Source organism: Mytilus trossulus, chromosome 10 (assembly GCF_036588685.1).
Source record: "Mytilus trossulus isolate FHL-02 chromosome 10, PNRI_Mtr1.1.1.hap1, whole genome shotgun sequence".
NCBI lineage: Eukaryota > Metazoa > Mollusca > Bivalvia > Mytilida > Mytilidae > Mytilus > Mytilus trossulus.
The window spans coordinates 70,453,435-70,476,798 of NC_086382.1; the positions used below are offsets into that span (position 1 = coordinate 70,453,435).

At 31.4% G+C, this 23,364-nt stretch overlaps 1 protein-coding gene across 1 annotated transcript in view; it reads right to left on the reverse strand.

Moving 5' to 3' along the window:
- Positions 1-3,192: 3,192 nt before the first annotated feature.
- Positions 3,193-23,364, reverse strand: part of LOC134688126 (afadin-like) — a 69,284-nt gene continuing 49,112 nt past the window's right edge. Inside the window, exons 18-27 of the mRNA XM_063548598.1 lie at positions 19,795-19,860; positions 18,569-18,642; positions 16,903-17,021; positions 15,605-15,790; positions 14,179-15,243; positions 11,331-13,225; positions 10,665-10,786; positions 9,531-9,645; positions 7,907-8,020; positions 3,193-7,132 (exon numbers count right to left, since the gene is read on the reverse strand). Coding sequence (XP_063404668.1) covers positions 6,269-7,132; positions 7,907-8,020; positions 9,531-9,645; positions 10,665-10,786; positions 11,331-13,225; positions 14,179-15,243; positions 15,605-15,790; positions 16,903-17,021; positions 18,569-18,642; positions 19,795-19,860 — 4,620 coding nt within the window. The 3' untranslated portion in view covers positions 3,193-6,268. The remainder of the gene's footprint in view (positions 7,133-7,906; positions 8,021-9,530; positions 9,646-10,664; positions 10,787-11,330; positions 13,226-14,178; positions 15,244-15,604; positions 15,791-16,902; positions 17,022-18,568; positions 18,643-19,794; positions 19,861-23,364) is intronic.

Consider the following 23,364-nt stretch of genomic DNA (forward strand, 5'->3'; position numbering starts at 1 on the left):
GAGCCACGGCTCCGTGTTGAAGGCCTATAACGGTTTACTTTTACAAATCATTATTTGGCTGGAGAGTTGTCTCATTCCACATCTTCGTATATCTATTCTGTAAAAGTGTCATCACAATTCAAGAAGGTTTGCAAATGTATCATGTAACCCTTCTTTTATCTTTCAGAAAAATACTTAAAACAATTATATTTTCAAGAGTATGCTTCAAACATTATCTCTTAATTGTTAAAAAAATGTTGCTTCAAAAGTTTCATAAAACTCTCTCAAGATTACAAAAAAGTCATTAATAAGTAACAAACTTTAACACCAGACTATATCTACTTGTTAACTGTAAAAAAAATATGTTTATTTATCAGTTTAATATTGAAACGTGAAAATTAATATTTACAATATTTTACTCTGGATACTTTTTTTTTTTTTTTTTTTTTTATCAAAACAGTTATCAAAGGTACCAAGATTACAAAAGACTCATCAGTGACGCTCAGATTAAAAAAGTTAAAAGGTCAAACAAGTACAAATTTGAAGAGCATTGAGGACCAAAAATTCCAAAAAGTTGTGCATAAACAAATTTCTGACCAAATTTTATAAAATTCCATGAAGGTTTTCAAACTAATTTGACGTAATCCTTTTCCTTCTTAACCTTTAACTGTGCCATCACTGAAAAGGGTTCTTGTTCCGATGTAGAATTCAAAGCAAATATATAGTTACATCAAGAGCATAAAATCACTTTTCGTATGCATATTAAATTAATAAACAAATATATTTTAGTACAGTAAAATGTTACTGCATTCAATCACAACAACTTAAACTAAATTAAGGCTGTAAAATAAAAATCAAAACAAAACACTGATACGTATCCCTCATGAATAACGTCAAATTATTTTCAGTATAATGTACAAACAAACTTGATATCACACCATTGCAGACAGTAGCAGTTCTTCAAAAGAATAATCAATATTTCAAGGAATAAATGAACCAAATTTGAGTTAATGATAGAGGGTCCCTTAATTTGCAAAAAAATTTCGTTTAAATCTTAGTTTCATATTCCAATCAAATAATATTCCCCGTATCATGTTTATGTTTCCTTTTAAAAGAATAACCTAAAAAAAATGAAGAAATTAATAATTGGTTAAGCTTGAAAAGAGTTGTAACTGCAAAGAAATGGAGGATTGATATGAAAACTTCTTTATTTCCTGGATATTTACGAGACCGCACAGCTGAATTGTACGAATCCTCAGATGAAGTTAAAAAGTGAAATTATCTAACACTATGTGACCCTTTACGAAAATGATGCATGCCAACAGAGTTATTATCGTTATATTCATGTAAGCATACTGGAGCAGAGGACAAAACATTGAAGATTTTGTATCAGAAACATGACTAAATAGTAATACGTGCATATCCAGACATGCAGAGAAACCTGAAAGTTGTGTGTATAAAGATATTTTATAAAAGGCTTAATCCCAGACTTCAATAGCTTTGATATGTTATCAAACCGTGAACAATCGGGGATTTCCACAAATAACATTAACACCCCGATTTTGTTTTTTGTCCATGGATTTATGAGTTTTGAACAGCGGTATACTACTGTTGCCTTTATTTATAGGAATGCAATAATACATGTATTTAATAAGAATTTAAAAAAGTTCGATCAGCAGTAACATTCTGAGAGATAATAAGATTTAAATGAATTCACAAAAGAATAAATGAGAAAAATGAAGTGGTAGAGGAAATCGAAGGAATTTTCAACCATGGGGAGAAAAGGAAAGGACCGGGGTAAGAGAACATAACAGAAATGTGAGTACAACGGACGGTAGGCACATTATCAACTGTTGTATTATTAGACTGTGTATCGATTGTGGACGGATAAATGAAGTAATGAAAAAGAACGTTTATCCAATACCTCGTAAAGACGAAATTTTCGGCGCTCTAAATAAGTCCAAATATATATAAATATATAGAGATATGTGTCAATAATGCAATTGAGTAATTTTCATTGAAGCTGACAAAAAACTCATCTTTTTCGGAGGTCATTATGCATTCAATGTTATGTTGTTTTGATTTTCCAACATTGCTCCTTATGTTGCACCGTCTCATGGGTATATTCCTTTCTTGATAACCCTACCCTCGTTTAGATCGACGAAAGCATTTTTTTCTCTTTAATTTCTATGATCAACAAGTGAAAAGAAAATGTCTTTATTAGATTGTTAGTGTCCTTCAGACATTTGTCCAAAACAAGAAAATCATAGAATCCAAATCATTTAATTTCACATTCGGATGTTTTGATGATGTCCTTTCAATTAACAATCCCAACTTTTCTAATTTATATATCCTCCTGAACAAGTATTATAGAAATGCCTGTTCTAAGTAAGGAAATAACAGTTGTTACCCATTCGTTTGATGTGTTTGACATTTTAATTTTGCTATTTGATTGGGGATTTCACGTTTTGAATTTTCCTGGGAGTTTGGTACTTTCGTTTTTTTTAATTTTCAAATCTCAAGGCAAAAAAGAAGTGTCTCTTTGCAAACAGAAGTTATTTTCTTTGGGCATTGTGTAAATGTACATGTGATCACAGATGTTTAGTAAGATTCATCACATATTATATGAAAATTGTTGCCGACTTGTATGAAACACTTAATTCAACATGAATGCGCAAGTTTTGCACTACTTAGCATTATTGGAAAACAAAAGTAGGAGGGTGACAGATTTGAAAACAGACTTAACAACTCATCACTATTGAGCTCCTGACCATATATGAAGTCATTCTGTTGAGAGGTTGTGAGAAAAGTGTGACAAAATATTTCAATGTCAATTCTACACATTAAAAATTATTTAAAAAACAGGAAAATCCGAAAAGTGATCATACACTACACTTATCACTGTTGAGCTGCTGATTTTAATATGAATAAATTATGTATAACAGATTCTGAGAAAATAGCAATGAAAATGTTTGTTGTATGGAGGGCTGAACATACAGACAGACCAACAGACAGACAAGATGGTTGCACTTTTGTATAATATTCTTGGCAGTCATAATCTCTTCAACTTCTTACTTTATTGTCCATTTAACATCTTTTGATTCGAGCGTCACTGATGCGTCTTTTGTAGATGAAACGTAAATGAAATGTTTTATAAAATTTTAATCCTGGTTTCTAAGATGAGTTTATTATCATAAAATAAATAAAGAAGAATTGATATATTATATTTTTATTTAGTATTACTGCTAGTATCAATAACATGTTTGTTTCATGTACAAAGTTCACAACCAATGAATGAGTGTCACAACCATGTACTTTAATGATATGTGGTCAAATAATCACATAGTGGAAACTTGTGGTCAGATATGTGGTCAAATAATCACATTGTGGAAACTTATGGTCAGATATGTGGTAACAAAATCACATTGTAGAATTAAATTTTATGGTGAGATATGTGGTAAAATAGTCATATCTTATTCAATTGAATTTGGTGGTCAGTTTATTCAATTATTATTACATGGAACTTAAATCTGGATATGTAATCATATTGGGAAACTGATGCAGATTTTAGATGACTATCAAATATCTGAGCTGTAGTGTTGCAAAAGTGAACATTTATTTTTAGTATTCACATATATAAAAAGAAAATCCGAAATAATTTTGGCAAGCATGAAGAGTAATGTTTACAAGCAAGATAGGTAGTCAGTCGTATATCATTCCACCATCTATGACAAAAGGGAAGCAAGGACATGCTTGTAATTGTGAATATTGTTATTCAAACTGTTATTTCATTCTTAAATTTAACTGAATATAACTTCCTTCCTTGCCTATAAGTTATTTGTTTGTCTTATGTTAATTTCAATTTTATTATTCATTTATAATGCTTTGAATTTAAAGGATATATTTGTTTGGAGAAAAATAATTATTTGACTGGAAGACAAACAATAAAGAAATACATTGTCCAATCAAAAGCAAAAGGTGCTAACAATGAAAGGATTGAAACTAGTATAGAAAAAATAGAGAAAATGGCATTAGAAACTATAACATGAATTCTTCTTATTTTAAATAATTTTCTTGAATACCTTCAAGTTTATGTTTAAATGAACACTACAAAATATAAGTTTTATCTCAGGGAGAAATGGTACAATCTTCAGTCCTCCCTAAGTATTTAGTAAGGTGTATTTGTTTCTGCATATAAAATTAACTTAAACCAGTTTATATTGTTTATAAATCTCCATAAACTGGAAATGTAAACGTATCTTTATAATACTGAATTTATCTAAATATGCTAATATAGAATTTGATCACACTTAATCTGACCTATTACATGTATTTGAAAATTTTATTTTCATTTGAACTATAAAACAAGTTTCTTTATTCCATATTGTAGTTATAAACTTTCCTAAATTCAAATATCAAAAATAATAAAATTCTACTGTGTAAATCCAATGTCTACATGGTATCCTAGCACTGCATAAATAAACCTATACTTCACCAACCTAGCACATGATATGAGATATGCAGTTGTTAAACAACTTGGTTAATATGAAATTATGTCACAATATATACTACCTGTATAGTATGGACACCTTGATTTACAATGTACAGGTGTTCCAGATTACACAGGGTAAATCAAATTCAGATACCAAAACAATAAATAAAATGTACAGCTTGTGTGTTCCATGAAGGAGAGAATAAAAAAATACTTGTCCTGAATATTGAAGTTTATTTAATTCTAATTTATGTATCATATCTTTTTATAATGATACTTTATTGTGTTGTCACTGGCTTCTATCCAAGACATGTGACTTGAAACTGTTAATTTGGTAAAATTCATAATTATGTATGGGAGAATATGTGGAAAATACTAGTAAACTAATTTGAAGTGGACAGTTATGTAATGCATATAATTAAGAAACACATATTCATTTTACATAGATTTACAACCTTCATATCCTGATCTTACATCCATAATTTCTTAAAAGGTGCTCCTTCAAAGGAGTAAATAAAATACAAAAGCTTGATAATGGTGCATAAATTTAGTACTATTATAACATATATAGATTTATAGAATGTAAACGATGGAAATGTAATGTATGTGGAATATATAATATATATATGTAATGTCTTAAAATTTGTTTCTTATTTACATATATACATATGATAATTATACTTATATACACCTTTAAAAGAAAGAGAAAAAAACAATATATAAAATAACAACCTTTCAATTTCACTTTCAACAAATAAATTTTCAGACATTTCACTCATTTTTTTACCATGTTTTACACACTTATTCTGGTACTTGTATAATGTTCAACTAATCAAATTTCTGTTTGATAAATAAAATGCATTGTATTTACATAATAAAATAGAATGATACACATTATTTGCTGTACTCAAGAACAAAATTGTGACTAAAAAAGGCACTCTTAAAAATGCATATTTAAGGGCAAAAAAATCTTAAATGTATAATTTCATAAATTCTGACTTCCTTTCATTGTATTCCTTTTAGAGAAATTTTCTTACAGATATTTTTTAAAATATTGTTAATAATCAGATGTATGCTATTAACCCTCATTGACACGGTGTTTAAGGAATTCTTTTAATGCAATATTGTTGCTAATAGAAAATAGAATATAGCAGTCAATGTAAAAAGTATTGTGAACATTTCCCGTATAATAATCTCTGTATAAGATTTAATGCTTATTTGTATTATTTTGTATATATAATTATGCATATTAAAAATAATTATATTCATGATTAACATGACATTACAACAGTAAATAAGAAACAAATATTCCAGCAGTGACAACCTTCATTCAAACAACCATTCACATTAAAAAAAAAAAAAATACTATTTCATATTAAAATTAACATCCCAAATAATATAAAGTAAAATAATTTTGCAAAGTAAAAACATCACAATCTGTAACAGTGTAATATAAAAGTTGACAAATAATATCCTACACTTATCAAATCACATGTTATATATATATAATTAATCTATGATTTCTCTAGAAAAATTCAAAGCAAAATTTTCACCAAATTTTTCTTCATTCTATGAAAGCACGAAACTTTTTTCTAGAGAAATAACATCAGAACTATTTCTTTTTAGCAACACCTTTAATCAAAGTACATGAAAAAATCCTTGTGTGCAATATGATGTGTCTATAGTCTTGTATTTCATTATTTACATACTGGAAATATACTAAAAAGAAATAATCTGACAACTTAAAAAATCCAATAAAATGCCTTTATAAAAATAAACTGTCCTCTGTATATTTGATCACTGTCCGTTATGTAACTGAGATTCTATATTTCTCAATGTCCGTGAAGCTTTTGGTTTTTCTTTTGGAGTATTTTCTCCTGCTTCTGCAGCGAAATATTTCATTTTATCTCTAAATGACATTCGTTCAGCCCCAGGCCCCTTTTTAATGTTAGCCTCTTTCTGAGCTGCTATTCGGTTTCTAGGATCTCTGTATATTTCCTGTGAACCAATAACACTGGGGGTATTTTCTGATGTTCTATATTTAGGTTCCACATGATTTTGTTGTGGTGAATTATTAAACACAGAATCATTTTGACTCGGTAATGGCATATTTTGTTCGAAACTAACATTGTTTGTGTCGGATGAAACTGACGATGTTCTGTATGATGACTGAGAACCATGAGGGGTATACAAATGAGTGTCTGGTTGTGTATTAAATGAAACTGATTTTTTCGTATTCATTCCAGGTGGAGCACTAATTTCGGGTCCAGGATGTGAACGTGACGTAGACATTCCACGATAATTATTTCCATTATTAGTTGGAACATTGGTCTGAATGTTAGAACGACTTCCAAATGACTGATTAGTCATTTCATACGACGACGTTCCTCTCTGTGGAGGAGGAGGGGCTCCTTTATCAAACTGTGACTGAGCTGGCAAGTTTGCGTAAGGTTGATAACCTGTGTGACTATTATTTGACATATTTTCAAGTCTCTTTCTTTCTTCATTAACTCTTATTTCTCTTTGTTCCTGTCGTTCTTTCTCCCTCTGTCGTTCCATCTCTTCCCGTCTGTATTCCTCCTCACGTCTCCTAGCCTCTGCCCTCAGTGCTGCCTCCTCAGCATCCCTCTGAGCCTGCATTCTCTGTAATTGTTCTCTTTCCTACAATTATCAAAACATTTTATATTATTTTGTTTAAGGGATGTATAGGTGCCAGGTCGTGTCTGCTTTGTGTTTTTGTCAGATGTGTTTCTGTTTGTGTCCATCTGATGAGTTGAGCCATTTTAATCAGGAGCCTACAGTTTAGCATTTGTCATTGGTTCATGTTAGTTATTAGTTTTTCGCAAACTGTTTTGTTCTAAATAAGGCTCAGTTTTCGAAATTGGATCATTTCATATTTTTATGTTGAGGCCTTTTAAAGCCGAACTTACGGTATGAGTGTCTTATTGTTGAAGGTCGTATAGTTCCCTATAATTGGTTACATCCACTTCATTTAACCTTTGTTGGATAGTTTTCTGATTGAATCATACCACATCTCTTTATTTTTATATTTTTATAAACACTTTTTTTCATCTTACAAAAAATATGTTTAAATTAAGAACTAGATGAGTATAACACATTTAGGTGTTCTGATATAATTCACAGCATACAAATCTCAACATAAAAAAGGTTATTATAAGATACTTATGTCTGTGGACTTTATCAGGTTTTATTTGATTTTTTTTACCCTATCATTAATTTTAATTAATAGGTGGAATTTGCAATGAAACAGCCTCAATTTTCTTAAGTGACAAAGAGAAAGTGCTTAGTTCTGTAGTTATAACAAATCCAAAACTACATCTGTTCTGCATACTTCACATTCATCTTAACTCCTTCTCCTATGAAACCAAATAACTCTCTCTCTCTCTCTCTCATAAATCAATCTTGCCTACTAACCATTTCCTTTCTCCTTTGAAGCTCCTCCTCCTTTCTCTGCTGTAGTTTCTCAGCTTCCTGTATATGAACACGTTTATTGGCTTCATATTCTTGTCTTTGTTTCTCTCGTAACTCCTACAACATAAATACAAATATCCTTTTAAAGAAGTGTGAACATTTATTCCCTCTCGTTGATAAGCTAATGACTTAAGTATATCAAATATACAATAGATGTTATAAAGTATTTCTTAATGATGATTGCTACAATGATAATATTTCAGTTTACCTTACTTTTTACATCAATTCAACACTTGGAATAAATATTCTTATGTCACATTCAAAGTCCATGGCGTAATTTTGTAAACATGTGTTGTTATTTTATGTATTCAACACCTCAAAATGAGAGAGTCAGTCCCGTAATTAATACTTATATTGCTGATTATTCTTCATTTTGCATTAAAACAAGGTTGATGCTTGATCACCATTGTGGAAGTGAGTGAAAACCTAACCCTGTAGCTGGAAAATCTGGTGTGAAAAACTATATATGGGTTTACAAGCTGATCATCTGCTTATATCAGAGTTGACCCTCCTTATCTAAGCATAATGTTAGTACAGTGTTATTTCTGTGATTTCATTCATTTTCATTGGTACCAATTTTCGTAGATTGCGGAAACTTTGCACTTTGTGGATATGTGACAAAGTGTGGATACAATTTTAAAGGAATTTATATTTCATTGAACATTTAAATTTGTTGTTCACCTGTACCCACGAAAATTAGTATCCAACAAATAACAGTGAATCCACAGTATCATGAATTATAATGTATTCATAATTGAATATATATCTTCTTGTATATGTTTTCCATACAGTAAATTAAAATGTCAATTAGTAAAAAGTAAAGCCCTAGATATGTTGATGGATAAACTTAAGGAGAGACAACTCATGTTGACCATACCAGCACTATTATAATTGATAAGTTTCCACACAAGTGCATTGATCAATACTACTCACTAAATTATCTATCTGCTCTTTCTACAAAAACATAATTAGTCTCATAAATTAGGTGTATTTCATTCCTAAGCTGTAAATTTATTTCCCAAATAGAAATTATTCTAGTTTGGTCTAATTGTCTTGGCAGTTTTTCACGCATAAAAACACAGCTTCCAAAGAAATTAAATCATTCAAATTTTTCAATTTTTGTTTTTTTTTATTTTTAGGTTTACTAACTAAAGGCAATCATGGATACCATTGAGAAATCAAGACCAATTACAGACAGAAAAACAATTACTTCATACTTTTGATAGATTCTGTGAACAAAAATTACTTTGTACATTATAGTTCTTACTGATAGTGCTTTGTTTGAGGGTCATTAGTTAATTTACATTTGTGATTTATTCTTTATTATAGCAATAGAATGCTGAGAAGAAAATTTACATCTGTATTGATGTAGATGTTTTTTTATACCAGATGTTGACTTGGCAGCAGTAAACTCAATAAAATTTACCTAAAATATAATTCTACCCCAATCAGTTTCTGGTTGAATTCATTCAACTGACAAACCTTTTTGAACAACTACTAATATTTACCCTCTTAATTTCCAGTCAAAAAATAAATAAATAAGTTACAGTATTTTTTTAGTACAAACCTTTTGTTTCCGTAAATATTCATCATGTTCTCTCTGTTTTCTCTCTTGTTGTTTCTGAAGCCTCTCCTGTCTTTCTTGTCTTTCTCTTTCAAATATTTCTAATTTTCTTTCAAGTCTATAAAGTGAAGGTTGGTTTATAAATATTGTACTGACCATTTCTAATTCAAGCCATATTTTAAATACTAACATTTGTTTATTCAGCATATGTATTGAGTCATGTGCTAAATAGCAAGTCAAATTACAAACAGTGGAGGCCTCTGTATATATTACACATTGTTAAGCATGCGAGTCATTCATATCAAGACGGTATTTTCTACTTTTGTGCTGTTTGCAATGAAACACATTTCCTTCATTAATATACATAATTTAAAAACAAAAAAATCAAAATACAGTAATATAATATCTACCGCCAAAATGGTTTTTAAAGTACTTTTCTTTTTTTCTGTCTATAAGATCTCATAAATCTCCAAGACTTTCTAAACTGTTATACTACTTCTATCATTTGTAAAACACTAGGTAAATACTTATATTATGAAGATTTGTTCCACAAGGCTATTTGTTGTCTATGAGTTCCATCATATTGTACACATTCTTGGGAGTTATATTCAAAAATGCTATGTTTTGACATTACATAATTTCCACTAATGTCTAACTACATTTTTTTTGAAAGCCTGTAATTAATCACCATCTGTTTAATTTGTTTATTGTGGTTTAATGTTGTTAAATGTTTCCCCAATGATGAATGTCGCCACTTACAGTAATGTTTGTACTAAGACAATAGATATACCAGTGACAATTAATCATCCAGTTTTCAATATCATAACTCTTGCACATTAACCCCTTGATCAGTACCACAAAACCACATCAAACACAAAAATTTAAACATTTTTTCAAAATTTACTTGTATTAAAGAAAAATGCGATGACAATATTTGTGTTTGCAGTATAAAAGATGTCTACGATTAGCCAAAAATACATAATCCTTCTAAATTTCCTTCCAACTACGAAAATCTTCCGGTTTTTTTTCAAACTTTGGCTTATTTTTTTTATTGAACATAATAAAAATCAAATGCGACTTTTTTTACTTGAAAAAGGAATCACATATTCAATGAAGTCTACAATAAATATTCCATACCTTTGCATTCTATCCTTTTCTTTCTCATATTCCTCAAAATGGTGTCTAGTTTCTAAATCTTTCATTCGTTTCTGAGCTTTATGAATATCATCTCTAATTGATGTTATCAAAAACTCACGCCCCTGAAATCCAATAAAAAGTTTAAATAATCCTGAATATTATTATTCATAGAAAAAAGAAAATTTAATTTTCATCTCTATGAACTGAAAAAAAAATCCTCTTCCAATCTACAATAATGAAAAGCTTATTTTGAAATTAAAAAAAAAACTCGGGTGATCAGCATTGTATCTTTAAAATAAATTAGGATTATTGCCTATTCTCATTCAATAGTAAAAATGGCATTGAAAATAAGCCACCATATAGCTGTCTTGTAAATGTATCTTTTAAATCAAAACACACATAATAGTATAACAATAAATAGTTGGTTTTGATTATACCTTATGTTACGTCTTATAATTTTCTTGTTTTTTTCCTTATCAATCAAATCTGAAACCATTATTACATAATTTCACATATTTCTTCATACTGTAGACTTTTCTTGTTAGTTTAAAACATCAGTATAAACGTACAGAATAATGTTTCACAAATAATAATTTCATCTCACTATGAAACTGATAGTAAATTACATGAAAACTGTATAATTATAAATAGATTGTTAATATTTACACTTGATGTTCTTGTCATTTCTGTATCAGAGTCATCATCATCATCTTCACGACTAGCTACCTCTTCAACACGTCTCTGAAATTCCTGTTCAAATCGTAACTTCCGCAGTCTATCCTGTTCTTGCGGTGACAGGTATGACTTGGCTTCTAAGAATGCTATTTCCTCATTCCTAGATCTAATGACTTCTTCCTCCTTTAATTTTTCTTGTTTTTCTTGTTCTTCTCTATCCCAAGGAGAACTTGGACCAACTTTTCCATCTTTTGTCCTATCTTGCATTTCTTGAACGATACGAACTTTACCCTGTTGAATTAACATTTGGTTCTGTTGTATCATGTTCTGTTGAAGCCCACCCATATTTCCTGGTAAGGTTTGTGCTCTGTGGTCGTACTGTTCATACCCAACGTGATTAGGTGATTGTTGGTGCGGTGAGTCGAATGAACGATTTTGATTTTTATTGTCGTATGTAATGTTCTGATAATCATGGTTCGTTTGAAATCTCTGTGGTGGTTGTGAGACCAGGCCTTTTGTTGGTTGCTGACGTTGTGGCTGCGTGATGCCCACATTCCTCTGAGGATTATCTTGTCGACCAGGCGGCTGAAACATATGTGTTGGTTGATGAGGGTTGAATGAAGGATGATGATATGGTTGAGGCCCATTCAAGTTAACACGAGCATCTCCCTGGTTGATATACTGTGGATCACCATGACCAGGGTATTCCTGCGTGGGTGGTGGCGGTAAGGGAGGCAACTCCTCTGACAAGTCATCCATTGCAGGAGGAGGTGGTAATTCGGGCGGTATATCTTGCGGAGGTGGAGGAAGTTCTGGACTTCTGTGTGTATTATACATTTCTCTACCAGGAGAAATCTTCTTGATAGGTCGACTCATTGGTGAATGGGCTTCTGCATAGCTTGTAGGAAGTCCTGTCATACTTGGACTGAAATTAGGCTGTGAGGTACGTGGTGATCTTTGATCAGTAGCCTGTAGTCTTGGATCAAAGAAGTGAGGTTGACTTTGACGATTATCAACTTCTACTTTTGGAATGTCAACTTGTGGCATTTTTTGTGGCATAGGTTTAGGTGCCACATGAGGTTTGTTTACATTAGGGAGTGACTTTGACTTATCAAACTGACTACCAGGTCCCTGTAGCTGATGGAATGCTGGAGAATTATCGTTTTGTCGTGGAACAGTATTTTCATAAAAGTTTGGCTGATATGACTCATTGTTTGCATTTAATTTTGGAATGTCACCTTGGTTTACATATCCAGCTAGTTGTGCAGTAGGTGGACGAGTGTTCATATAATTAGGATCTCGATGTTCGAAACTTTGATTATGTGGAGAGTTTTGTCCTGGGTCCATGCCATATTTTTGCTGCCACTCATGGACCTTGTTAGCATTGATCTCCATAGAATGAGGTCTATCTGTTCTAGAATCATGGCGTTCAGGTTGTTGTCCAAAGTATGCTGATTGTGGCCGTTCATCTCTGTAACTTGAATTAGAAGTCCGTGATGATGGAGGTTGTCTTTCAATTGTATTTTGAGGAAAGTTTCTTTCATTCCTAGTTGGGTCTATTGGACCTTTCTGTAGTCTAGCATCTAAGTTTTGGTGATTTTCATAATCATGTCCTCTAGGGTCATTCCTACGGTCACCTTGGTTGTAATAATCATTGATTGGTTGACCAGCATTTTGAAGAGCACCAACAGACGCAGCAGGTCTCATCATTTGATGTGGGTCTCTGGGATCATAGGGCTGCTCCATATGAAGGTTTGCCATGGACTTTGACTTGGGGTCTATTTCTCGTGGAACTCTTTGCTGAAATCTATCTGGTTGTGATGGAGGCATTGATGTGGGTGGACCTCTTCTCTCTGGACCTGGACCTGGACCAGGACCAACGTCATCTGAAATAAGTCAATATAAGAAATAAATGAAAGGTGTACATGGTCTTTTTAATTCTCTACACATTAAACTACTACTATCTTGCATATCAAAGTTTATAGTATTTACATAATTATTTTTTAATATACTAGCAGTGTGTGATATTCTAATAGGCAAAATGCTTGCTGGTTTTCTATTCTTAACTTGAGAAAATTATAATTGAACATGATCATATTTCTGTAAAATGATCCTTTATACTTAATAGTTGGCTGAACACTATTTACTAATATTCTCATATTATGTAACCCTGTTAGTATTGCATTCCTTCAAATACAATACTATTATCCCATAATTGTTATTTATGTAGTATAAGAAATCTTTGGATCCATTAAATTCCCATTAAGATTTTAAAATTATTGTGTAATCAAGTTTTGTTCATTATAAACTTATCTTTTGTTCATTTTTTTCACTTTTAATAACCCCTTTTTTCCAATTAATTCTTGCTGGTGTATTCATATAAAAGAAGATTTAAAGTTGAAATTTCGGATTATTTTTAAACTTAAAACAGAAATGTATTCCATTTGCTTGTAAAAGTTGATGACTTTACAGAATACTTAACACTTTAACGACATATAGTATAAGCTGCATCAGATAGAAAACTACCTTCTGCAAAGCACATGTACATCTGTGATGGATTTTCAAACATTCAAACATGAAATAATAGATAAAATCTGGTTGTTGTGTGGGTTTCTCATATTAACTCATTTTAAAACAGTTACAAACTTTATATCATTTTAATATGTATTTTTTTCAACCCACATATGAGTTGAGAGATGTATGCATATTCATTTGAATAAGGTTGATTTATTTCTGGTGCAGCTCATATCATACATAAATGTTCTATACATGAAAAAGTAATCTTAGGAAGATGTTTATGTCACAGCCCACATAAAATTAAACACTAGCGTCACCTAACACCCAAACTTACAAATTCTTGTACTCTTAGTTATACATTTACTCCTAGGATTTCGAGTAATCACGTTCTGTTTTACATTATACACAAATTCAGAATTATTTGAACTGCTGTTCGACATTCTGTCCTCCTCCGCCATTGTACTATTCATAAATCCAAACATGGAATTATGGGAGCTTTCTAATGAAGTTAATGACTTTGTTCTTCTATAGTCTGGTTTTTGTACATGGCGTCGTCCATGTGAGGACACAGGTTTGGTCAGACTTCTCTGACTAGTGTGCTGACTAAGTGAAGAGACCGATGGCTCACTGAATCCACTATCAGAATTACTGACAATATTTGTTCGGAAACATTTGTCTTTAAATGATTGGTAAGAAGACAGAGTAGAATCTAATGTATCGTATCCTGACTGGCCATTACTTTGTTTTGACCTATCCTGCGTGGTCTCGTATCCTGAATAGCCGTTACTTTGCTTTGACCTATCCTGAATATGTTCAACCTGCTGGTTGACAACATGTCTTATATCAGATCTGTATTGGGGATTGTGGTTAACATTCTTCACTCGACTTGTAATGAACAAATTTTTCATATAATTAGGATCATAATTTTGATTGAATCGAGAGTCATCATTTGGTAAATTATGTTCACGTTTAGAACTTGATAATTCCCTGAACGATTGACTACGTTTGTGTTTTCTAATTAAATTATTATTAACAGGATTTTTAAAGTCTGTTGTTTTAAGATTTTGAACCTCCTTTTGTATAAGACGTAAATCAACATCGTCTCTTTTTATCAAGAATTTAGCTTTTCTACGGATTTCGTCATGAATGTTTTCATTTAAGCCGTTATTTGAAGCCTTTCTATTGTCATAGTGGAAATTTTTTCTGGCCTCTTCAACAGATGTGATACTTTTACTACGCTGTCTTCGTTCTTTAAGGTCTCTTTGTCTAGCATTAGGAGACCTAGATTTTAAATCTTGGAGTTCTGCTTCTAATACAATCCTCCATAGCCCCTGGCCCCTTCCATAGATTGATTCCATGTCCTTGTGAGTCACACCATGGCGGTATTCTAATAAAATCAACTTCTGTCATTAGACATAACATTTATCTTATAACAAAAAATGTCAATACATTATAGAAACTAATTCTGTCAACTTTAGAATGTTTAACTTCTGGCGAGTGTATTCTATTTTTGAACTTTTGATTCAAATTTGTTGATTAGCTATACAACTGTTATCGTTTTTGACCCAATATCTGACTTTCCAAATGATCCATATTCTAATTATATTCGTTTGATTTGAGAAGTTAAACATTTTAAGAATTGACAGATTTAATCTCATGGGCCAAGCTTTGCCATTGTCCCCCCTTCCCGTTCATTGCACCCACTATCAATTACAAACACAGCTTTAGGCTTCAAAGGGAAAACCTACTATTTAATGCTGGCGATGATCTGCTATGTGCGGCATTCTGAAGACGTTTGTCGAAAGGTGGCTGTTCTCTATGTCCACCAGGTGGCATAGAACGTCTGTCCAGTCCGTCCTGTGTATAGGGAGGAGGTCCTTCATCAGCTGGACGATGCTTGATCGCCTGAGGTGAAGAGGGTTTCTTTGTTGCTGCTGAAATTAGATTTATATAGTTAAGTTTGTAATCTTTATTATTGTATAAAATAAATCAAACCATAAACAGTTCCCTTAAAGAAACTACTGTAAATCAGAAGTTGTTTTTCTATTATTGTAAAAAAATGTGACTGGGTTAAAATTGCAACAATTTAAACACGCACTTTGAAATTTTTTATATGAGTCATACAGGACTATACTCATTATCGCATAAAAAAAAATAACCACATCAGTAAATACACACAATAATATCTGTATTTACAATATTACTGCAATATCTAGCTAGTTCATACTTTTTGAATTTGATTTATAGTTAAAATAAATCAAAACAACAAAATATGTATTCCTATAAAGTTATTAACACTTGAGGTTCTACGCCCTGTCCATTCTCATATTTTAGAATTGCAAAAGATCCATGTTTTTCTAAACTGTTTACAACTTCTTTAACCTAAATCCATTGGATATGTACAGATTGATATTTAAGTATTTTAGTATTATATTTGAGACAAGATGTATTTTCATTTGTGTACACTTCAATGGAGTATGGTGTTTCAAGTCATTAGTCATTAGAATGTTTGTGCTTTGTGTCCCTCTGATTTTCAACTGTGTGTTTGACTTTTATGACATATTGTCTAAATAGGCAAAAATGGTGATTCTGTTCAAATTACACTGATTTCAACCCTTCAGATGGCATATTTGTTCCAAGTTAGGCTATATTTAGACTGCTGCTAACTTTTCACTTGTATAAGTGTACTATAAATCTTAGTGGGATATTATACAGAAACTAACGTAGTAATTTTATTTTTTTGCTTTTTGGACTAGTTGATCTGCTTCCCCTTCGCTTCACTATCTGTTTATATTCCATTCCAATCAAGCAAGGGATACTCAAGTTACAATCCAGAGAGCAGTTATTGACTTACAGAGTGATGGAAGAAATAAAGGAATGGCACAATAATTACAATATGCTCTGGAAATTTTTCTGTGTACCATAACTAGAATAGCAAGAATTCCAACTGTCAAGTATAATTCTCTGTGATCATAAAATGTAAGTCTTATTTTTACAACATTAGCCTATTTCATAGACATTGAAAGGTAATTTTACAATAACCTACCTCGCTGCATCACAGGTGATGGTTGACTTAGTTGTGTGGCTAGTCCATGATAAAATGCTCCTTGTTTAGCCACCTTCAATTTGACTGTCTGCCCAGTATGAGTCATTAATTCTGCTGCTCTGTAATTTGTAAATACAATTATATCAAATTACTTTCTTCTATATCTACTAAATGAACATTTTCTAATATATGTAGTGATTTTGTTCAAGGAAAAATAATGAAACCATAGATAAAATTCAAGAATGGTTGAAACCAAGCACGATTTGTCTACACTACATGAAACTATACTAGAAAACCTTCTTCACAGTAAATGAGCCAATGTCAGCCTGCAATATATTTTTAAATGTATTTATTTAGTATGCTTAATACTCTAGTTATTGTTTTACTTGTACATGTGACTGTTTTATCTGTAATTTTAATTTAACATGTAAAGCACAAAATTGTTTATTTTGAACTTAATTTGACTTTTAGAATACAAATACATGTTTTCTATAACAGTATATGAAGAACTATGGGCCAACTTTCATCCTTTGACATGATATTCTAAAGAACTGTTCAAAGCCAAAGTCCTGTTGTCATATGCTCATTTGCTTCCTTTAATGTTTTTAACTGTGTTAATATTTCTTTCTGAATTGATTTAGTCTTTTCGTCCAAGGTCTTTATAGCTTACTATACAGTATCTGTATTCACAGTCATTTATACCTTTTATCTTTGTTTGATATTTCTCTCATTGGCAATCATACCACATCTCCTTGATATTGTCATGTCCAAGTGCCATGTAAATTCTGTGTCACTAGCTTGGTATATTATGTTTATCCAGCTTGTTTAAAATTTAGTGTTTTCAATCAATTGACTTTTGGCTTCCTTATGTACAGTAATAATATGTCAAGCTAACTGGTGTAAAATACATGTTATTGGTTGTCCCACTGTTAAATCAGCATTATCATGGCTTTGTGATGTCAAATATGTTGACCGGGCCTTTATAACTTTGACTTGGACATATCAGCAACGTCACAATGTTTGAACCTATGTTGATAAGTTTGACCTGAACTTATCAAATCATCTTCAAACAAAGAAAAACACTTCCAAAAGACGTAAATACAGCCTGATGAATCATTTATAAGATTATCTTTTTAATGATATTGTAAAATATCAGCTGATCAACACAATATGAAGGCTTTTTGATGTTGTTCAATGAACTCACTCAACAAAAAGCTTCCCATTGTGATGAGCAGCTGATATTTTACAACATCAACATGCAGACAACCTGATAATTTTTACCTAACAATCTGTAAACTGTGGAGTTGACAAGGAATGTAGATCAGCAAGGAGATGTGTTTGCCATTGGAAAATATGGTCTTAAAGAGATAAATTAGAAATTAAGTTTTAAAAGAATTTGCCTACCAAGGGGGTCATGGTTACTTAAAATTTATTATCAAATTTCATTAATGTATAGCCAAAATCATGGCATTTCTCCCTATATATCTAGGATTTGATGTCCTTTTATAGACCAGTGGTAGTTTATTTGATAGGAGTAATTAGATTTTTATTTACATCAAGTATAATACAGATCTAACTTAGTTCATCCAGCGGTTTTAAAAAACAAACTTTGCATTTGAAGAAGAACAAATAAACAAAGATACATATGATTTCTAATGTACTATACCTTTCTTGTGTTAATCCAACCAAACTCTTCCCATCAACCTCTAGTAACTGATCACCAGACTGTAAACGTCCATCCTGTAATAAAATAATATATGGTCAGAAAATATGGTCATCAAATATTATTTGTTAGTGCAGATCAGAAAATAAGGTAATCTAATATTGTATGTTAGCTCTGGTCAGAAAAAAGGATCATCACATTTTGTATGTAAGCTCTTGCTTGCAGTAAAATTTCCAGATCAGTATGTTGTCTTCAATTTGCCAATCTTCAGTTAAGACTCCATATGATGTGTAGGAGATTCCAGAATAGTCTAGGGTGAAAATAACTTACTTTGGTCTTCAGAAACATAATTCACTTTTATATGTAATTAGCATGAACTAGATTACAGTAACTGTGAATACTGATAGACCAGTAATTTCTGTCTGTATGATAGGTGATTTTTTTGTGCTTCATTAGAAACCGATTGGTCAAGCCATATATGTAACTAAAATTTACATTTTGTTCCTAAGTTACAATGCTGGGTCACTGTCCCAGGTAAAGAAATTGAATGTTAAGAAACATGTTTAACACAGCCCCATTCTATGTGCCTGTCACAAGTGAGGAGACTGATTAATTGGTTGTCACTTCTGTTGTTGCCGTAAGGCTGTTTGTATTTTAAGGGACTTTAATAGGAACTATACAGCATGGGTTTTTCTCATTGTTGAAGGGTGTACAATTGCTTACATCACATCAGACAGATTTCTCATTAGCCATAGTACAACATCTCCAAATTATAAATCATCCTGCTTCAAACAAATGTCTGGCTTTAGAGAAACACCATACCCTTCATATGCGGCAGTATAATGTTATCCGCTGCTATAGGTTATATTTTGTGGCACTGCGATGAATTACATTTTTTTTTATGAAAACACTTATTCCTGTATCCCACATCAGTGGCGAACCCAGATATTCTCAAAAGTGGGGGCCCACTGACTGACTAAGAGGAGGCCCGCTCCAGTCATGCTTCAGTGATTCCCTATATAAGCAGACAATTTTTTTCCCAAAAAAGGGGGGGGGGGCAATCACCCCCCCCCCCCTAAATCCACCTCTGCACATTTATAATTACAGTGTTAGTTTTTCCACACATCTGAATTAATCTTTATTCCATTTTTTTTTTTTATTTCACCTCACTATGTATGTTGTCTTTAATTATATGGTTGACCAAAACTAACTATCTAAAATGTACTTACAATATCAGCTCCACCACCAGTCACCACAGATTTAATGTAAATTCCTCTTTCTTTCTGATTATCTCCCTGTAAATCAAAATAAGTATATTTATTAACTACCTGGTATGTCTCAACAACACCTGACATGTTAAAAACCCTAAAGAACTAGTAAATAAACTAACATTAGGTTTACAAGACACTTGTAAAAATGCTGTTTCTTTGCCTCAATATTAGAAATTATCCTAAAGTAGACATCACACATGCTTAAAATTGTATGTGATGTCTCCCATATTCAACAGGACATATGATATCTCTTCGACAAGAGTTCTTATCTTTGTGTTTTTGTCTCAATGGCAATCATAGCACATCTCTCAAATTTATATCTATTAGTATTCACCATTTTTGTAGTCGGACACTGTTTTCATTTATTTTTGACATTGTTTCTCAGTAATTCTCAATCATTGTTTTCATGCATTCTTCATAAATAAATTAGTAGTACGTGGACAATCATATAATACATAGGATTCAGCAGCTATTGTTTTATATCTTACCATTAAAGTGAACTAAAAACTTCCAGTGACTAATTGCATATTAGTATTAACTAAATGCTATAATTCAGCTCTTCGATGTTAAATGTCACATTTCAGTCTAACTTATTGTCTTTACTCCACCCCCCCCCCCCCCCCCCCTTTTCCCCCTGATCAAAATATCACATATCACATTCAATTATCATCAATTCTTCACATCCCCCCCCTTTTTACCCTGATATTAATCAACTTGTATAATATACCCACCTTGATAGGTTCTGTTACACTAAATGAACTGCATTCTAGACAGTTATAGATTTTACAATAATCAATTCTATATATACATATATATCAAATAACACTATTTAAACTTTCATTTGTAAGGCGATTCCCAAAAGACTACCCCGTAAACAATAATGGCAAAGCTTGATGGGTCTGAGACAAAGCAACATGTTCATCATACATATTTCAAATGATCAAAACAAAAATTATGATATCATAAATGCTGAAAATGATTATGAGGTTTCGAAAACCAAGTAAATAATTGCAGATAATTTTCATTTTAATATTGAATGAGCAGTTAGCCAATATTGTACATGTGCTTGGTCTCAGCTCCAAATAAAAAATATATGGTGTAAAATGAAATTGCAGTAATTTAATGCACAAGTTAAATTTATAAGATTTCAATAAAATTTCAATGATATAAATGTATGTTACCTTAGTAATATGTTTAAGAATCAATGTAAACAAGAAAGTTGATGTTTTATGATGATGTTTCTTCTAAGTGACAAATTATATAACATCAATGAATCACAATACAGGGGGCCCCCTTTTACAATTCAATGGTTTTATTTTCCGATACAAAATTTTAATTTTATTACTCAACAACAAAAATATTGTAAAATTTACACCTGAAAAGATCTCAATCCCTGTACTTAACAACTTCCAACAAAAAAGCGGAAAACTTGTTTCATTCTTGGTGATAAAATGATTTATATCGCCTAGCTTGACAGGAAGTCCATTGAAATTCTCCCTTTTACCAAAGGTAAATAAAACTTAAACAAAGACCTGCAGTTCTATACATTATATTTAATCTTGGCGCTTTATACTTTAAAATTTAAGATAACAATATCAGATGTATTGAATTTGAATTAAAAATAGTTCAAATTACTACACCGACACGCTTAGAACCTACTGACGCAACAGTTAGGAAGTACTTTTACAGGTGAAATGTTTGTCCTAAGCATGTATGACCAGTTCATTCTTATTTATAATGTCAGTTTTACTATATTTATAAAGTAAAGTGAAATATTAGCTTGAAGGGTATAGCTTATATCTCTTCATCTTTATATGAGTGTCTCTTTTCACAAAGATATTTAACAATTAAATTTTACATTTTAATCTCCAGAATTAGGACAAAATATCCTCATTGACCTAGTTAATACCAGTCCAGTCGACTTTCACTTATATTTTACATCATATAAGCATTTTCAAAATCCTTACCCAAAACAGAAGATTCCTTTAAGAACTCGGATGGTAGCACATCTGACAACAATTCCATAAATAATAATAACCAGTTAATATAATTCCAGTTTTATCCATTTTAAAATGTTTTATAACCCAAACTCAATGTAAAAGAAATCACTAACAGATCTGTAGTATTGTGTGCATGATTAGTTATTACTATTGCGTGTCTATTTCATGCTAAATATTGCATTCCATAGTTAATTAAACCTTGAAAACAGGACATAAAATTAAGTTGAAAATTATTTCTTAATTCAAATATAAGATTTATACCTGAGTAAACAACCATAAACTAATTTTTTCAAAATTCTTTAAATTTCCTGAGTTTCTTGTCAAAGAGGTTATAAATGCCTGAGCCAAAGATAATGATAAATCTGCTACAGTGTACAATACAAATTCTAAAGAATACATACTCAAACAAAAGAATTATTAGTTAATCTTGTCTGGGTGTAGTAAATTGGAACAGTGCCATATCAGAATAAAACGGTAGTAATCCAATTAGTGCACAGTTTTAAAAGATTTGAAATATTTTTAAAGACAATATTACCGCTATTAAGGCCAAAGGTAAAAGGAATTTTTAGTATTGCAGACAATATGCATACCACCAATTGTAAAGAAAGAATTTAAATCGTTGTGAGTTCCTTCCTTTCAGAAGACAAAGCACATCTTGACACACTCAAGCAAATATAAATGTACAGTAAGAAAATTTATTTGTAATGTTGCAATACTGCCTGCCGCAGGTATTTGTGGTGGTAGTTAGCAAATTTATTGTTGCTTACTTATAATGTTCAGTGGAAAATATTACATGCATATGCAGAACGAATGACCATTTAGCAGAACATGGAAGTACATGCCTACAGGAGTTTCACTAAGTTTACCTTTGATTGTTACTTTGACCTACTTAATACACCCTGCAGTTGAAGCCCCCCACTACTATTGAAGAAGATGCCTTTTGCATTTGAATTTTCTCCGTTTGAGTAATAAAATGGAATTTATACAGCTGTAAATTTAATGATGTAATCATTTGCCACAGATATTTGAATTCAATAACAACAGTTTTAACTTGTTTAATAAATTTGTGTAAACAATAAACTGTGAATGTATGTATTGTAGAAATTATGCTTTAAGTCAATACATTGAGTATGTACAAGAGGTTATTTTTATAGATTTTATGCTTTAAGTCAATAGTAAAGAGTTATTAAAATTCTTCACATTTCTAAAGATTATTTATTGTCAAATAATAACAAGCTATTGTTATCTTGTTAAAAAGAAACATTTTTCTGTAGGGTTAATACCTGTATGGGCAAAACTTCTATAGAAGTGGTGACATTATACTAATGTTTTAACGGAATATACCAGGAGAAAAAGATCTCACATGAACTCCCAACCTAGTTCATGAGTCTAATTTTAACACTAACACACATCCCAACCCTGTCTTATATTTTAGGATTGATTGATTGATTGTTTTTTGTTTAATGTGCAGTGGCCACTATAAAGACTTCATTGTACATCTTTAAACACACTAATTTAAAAATCTTTT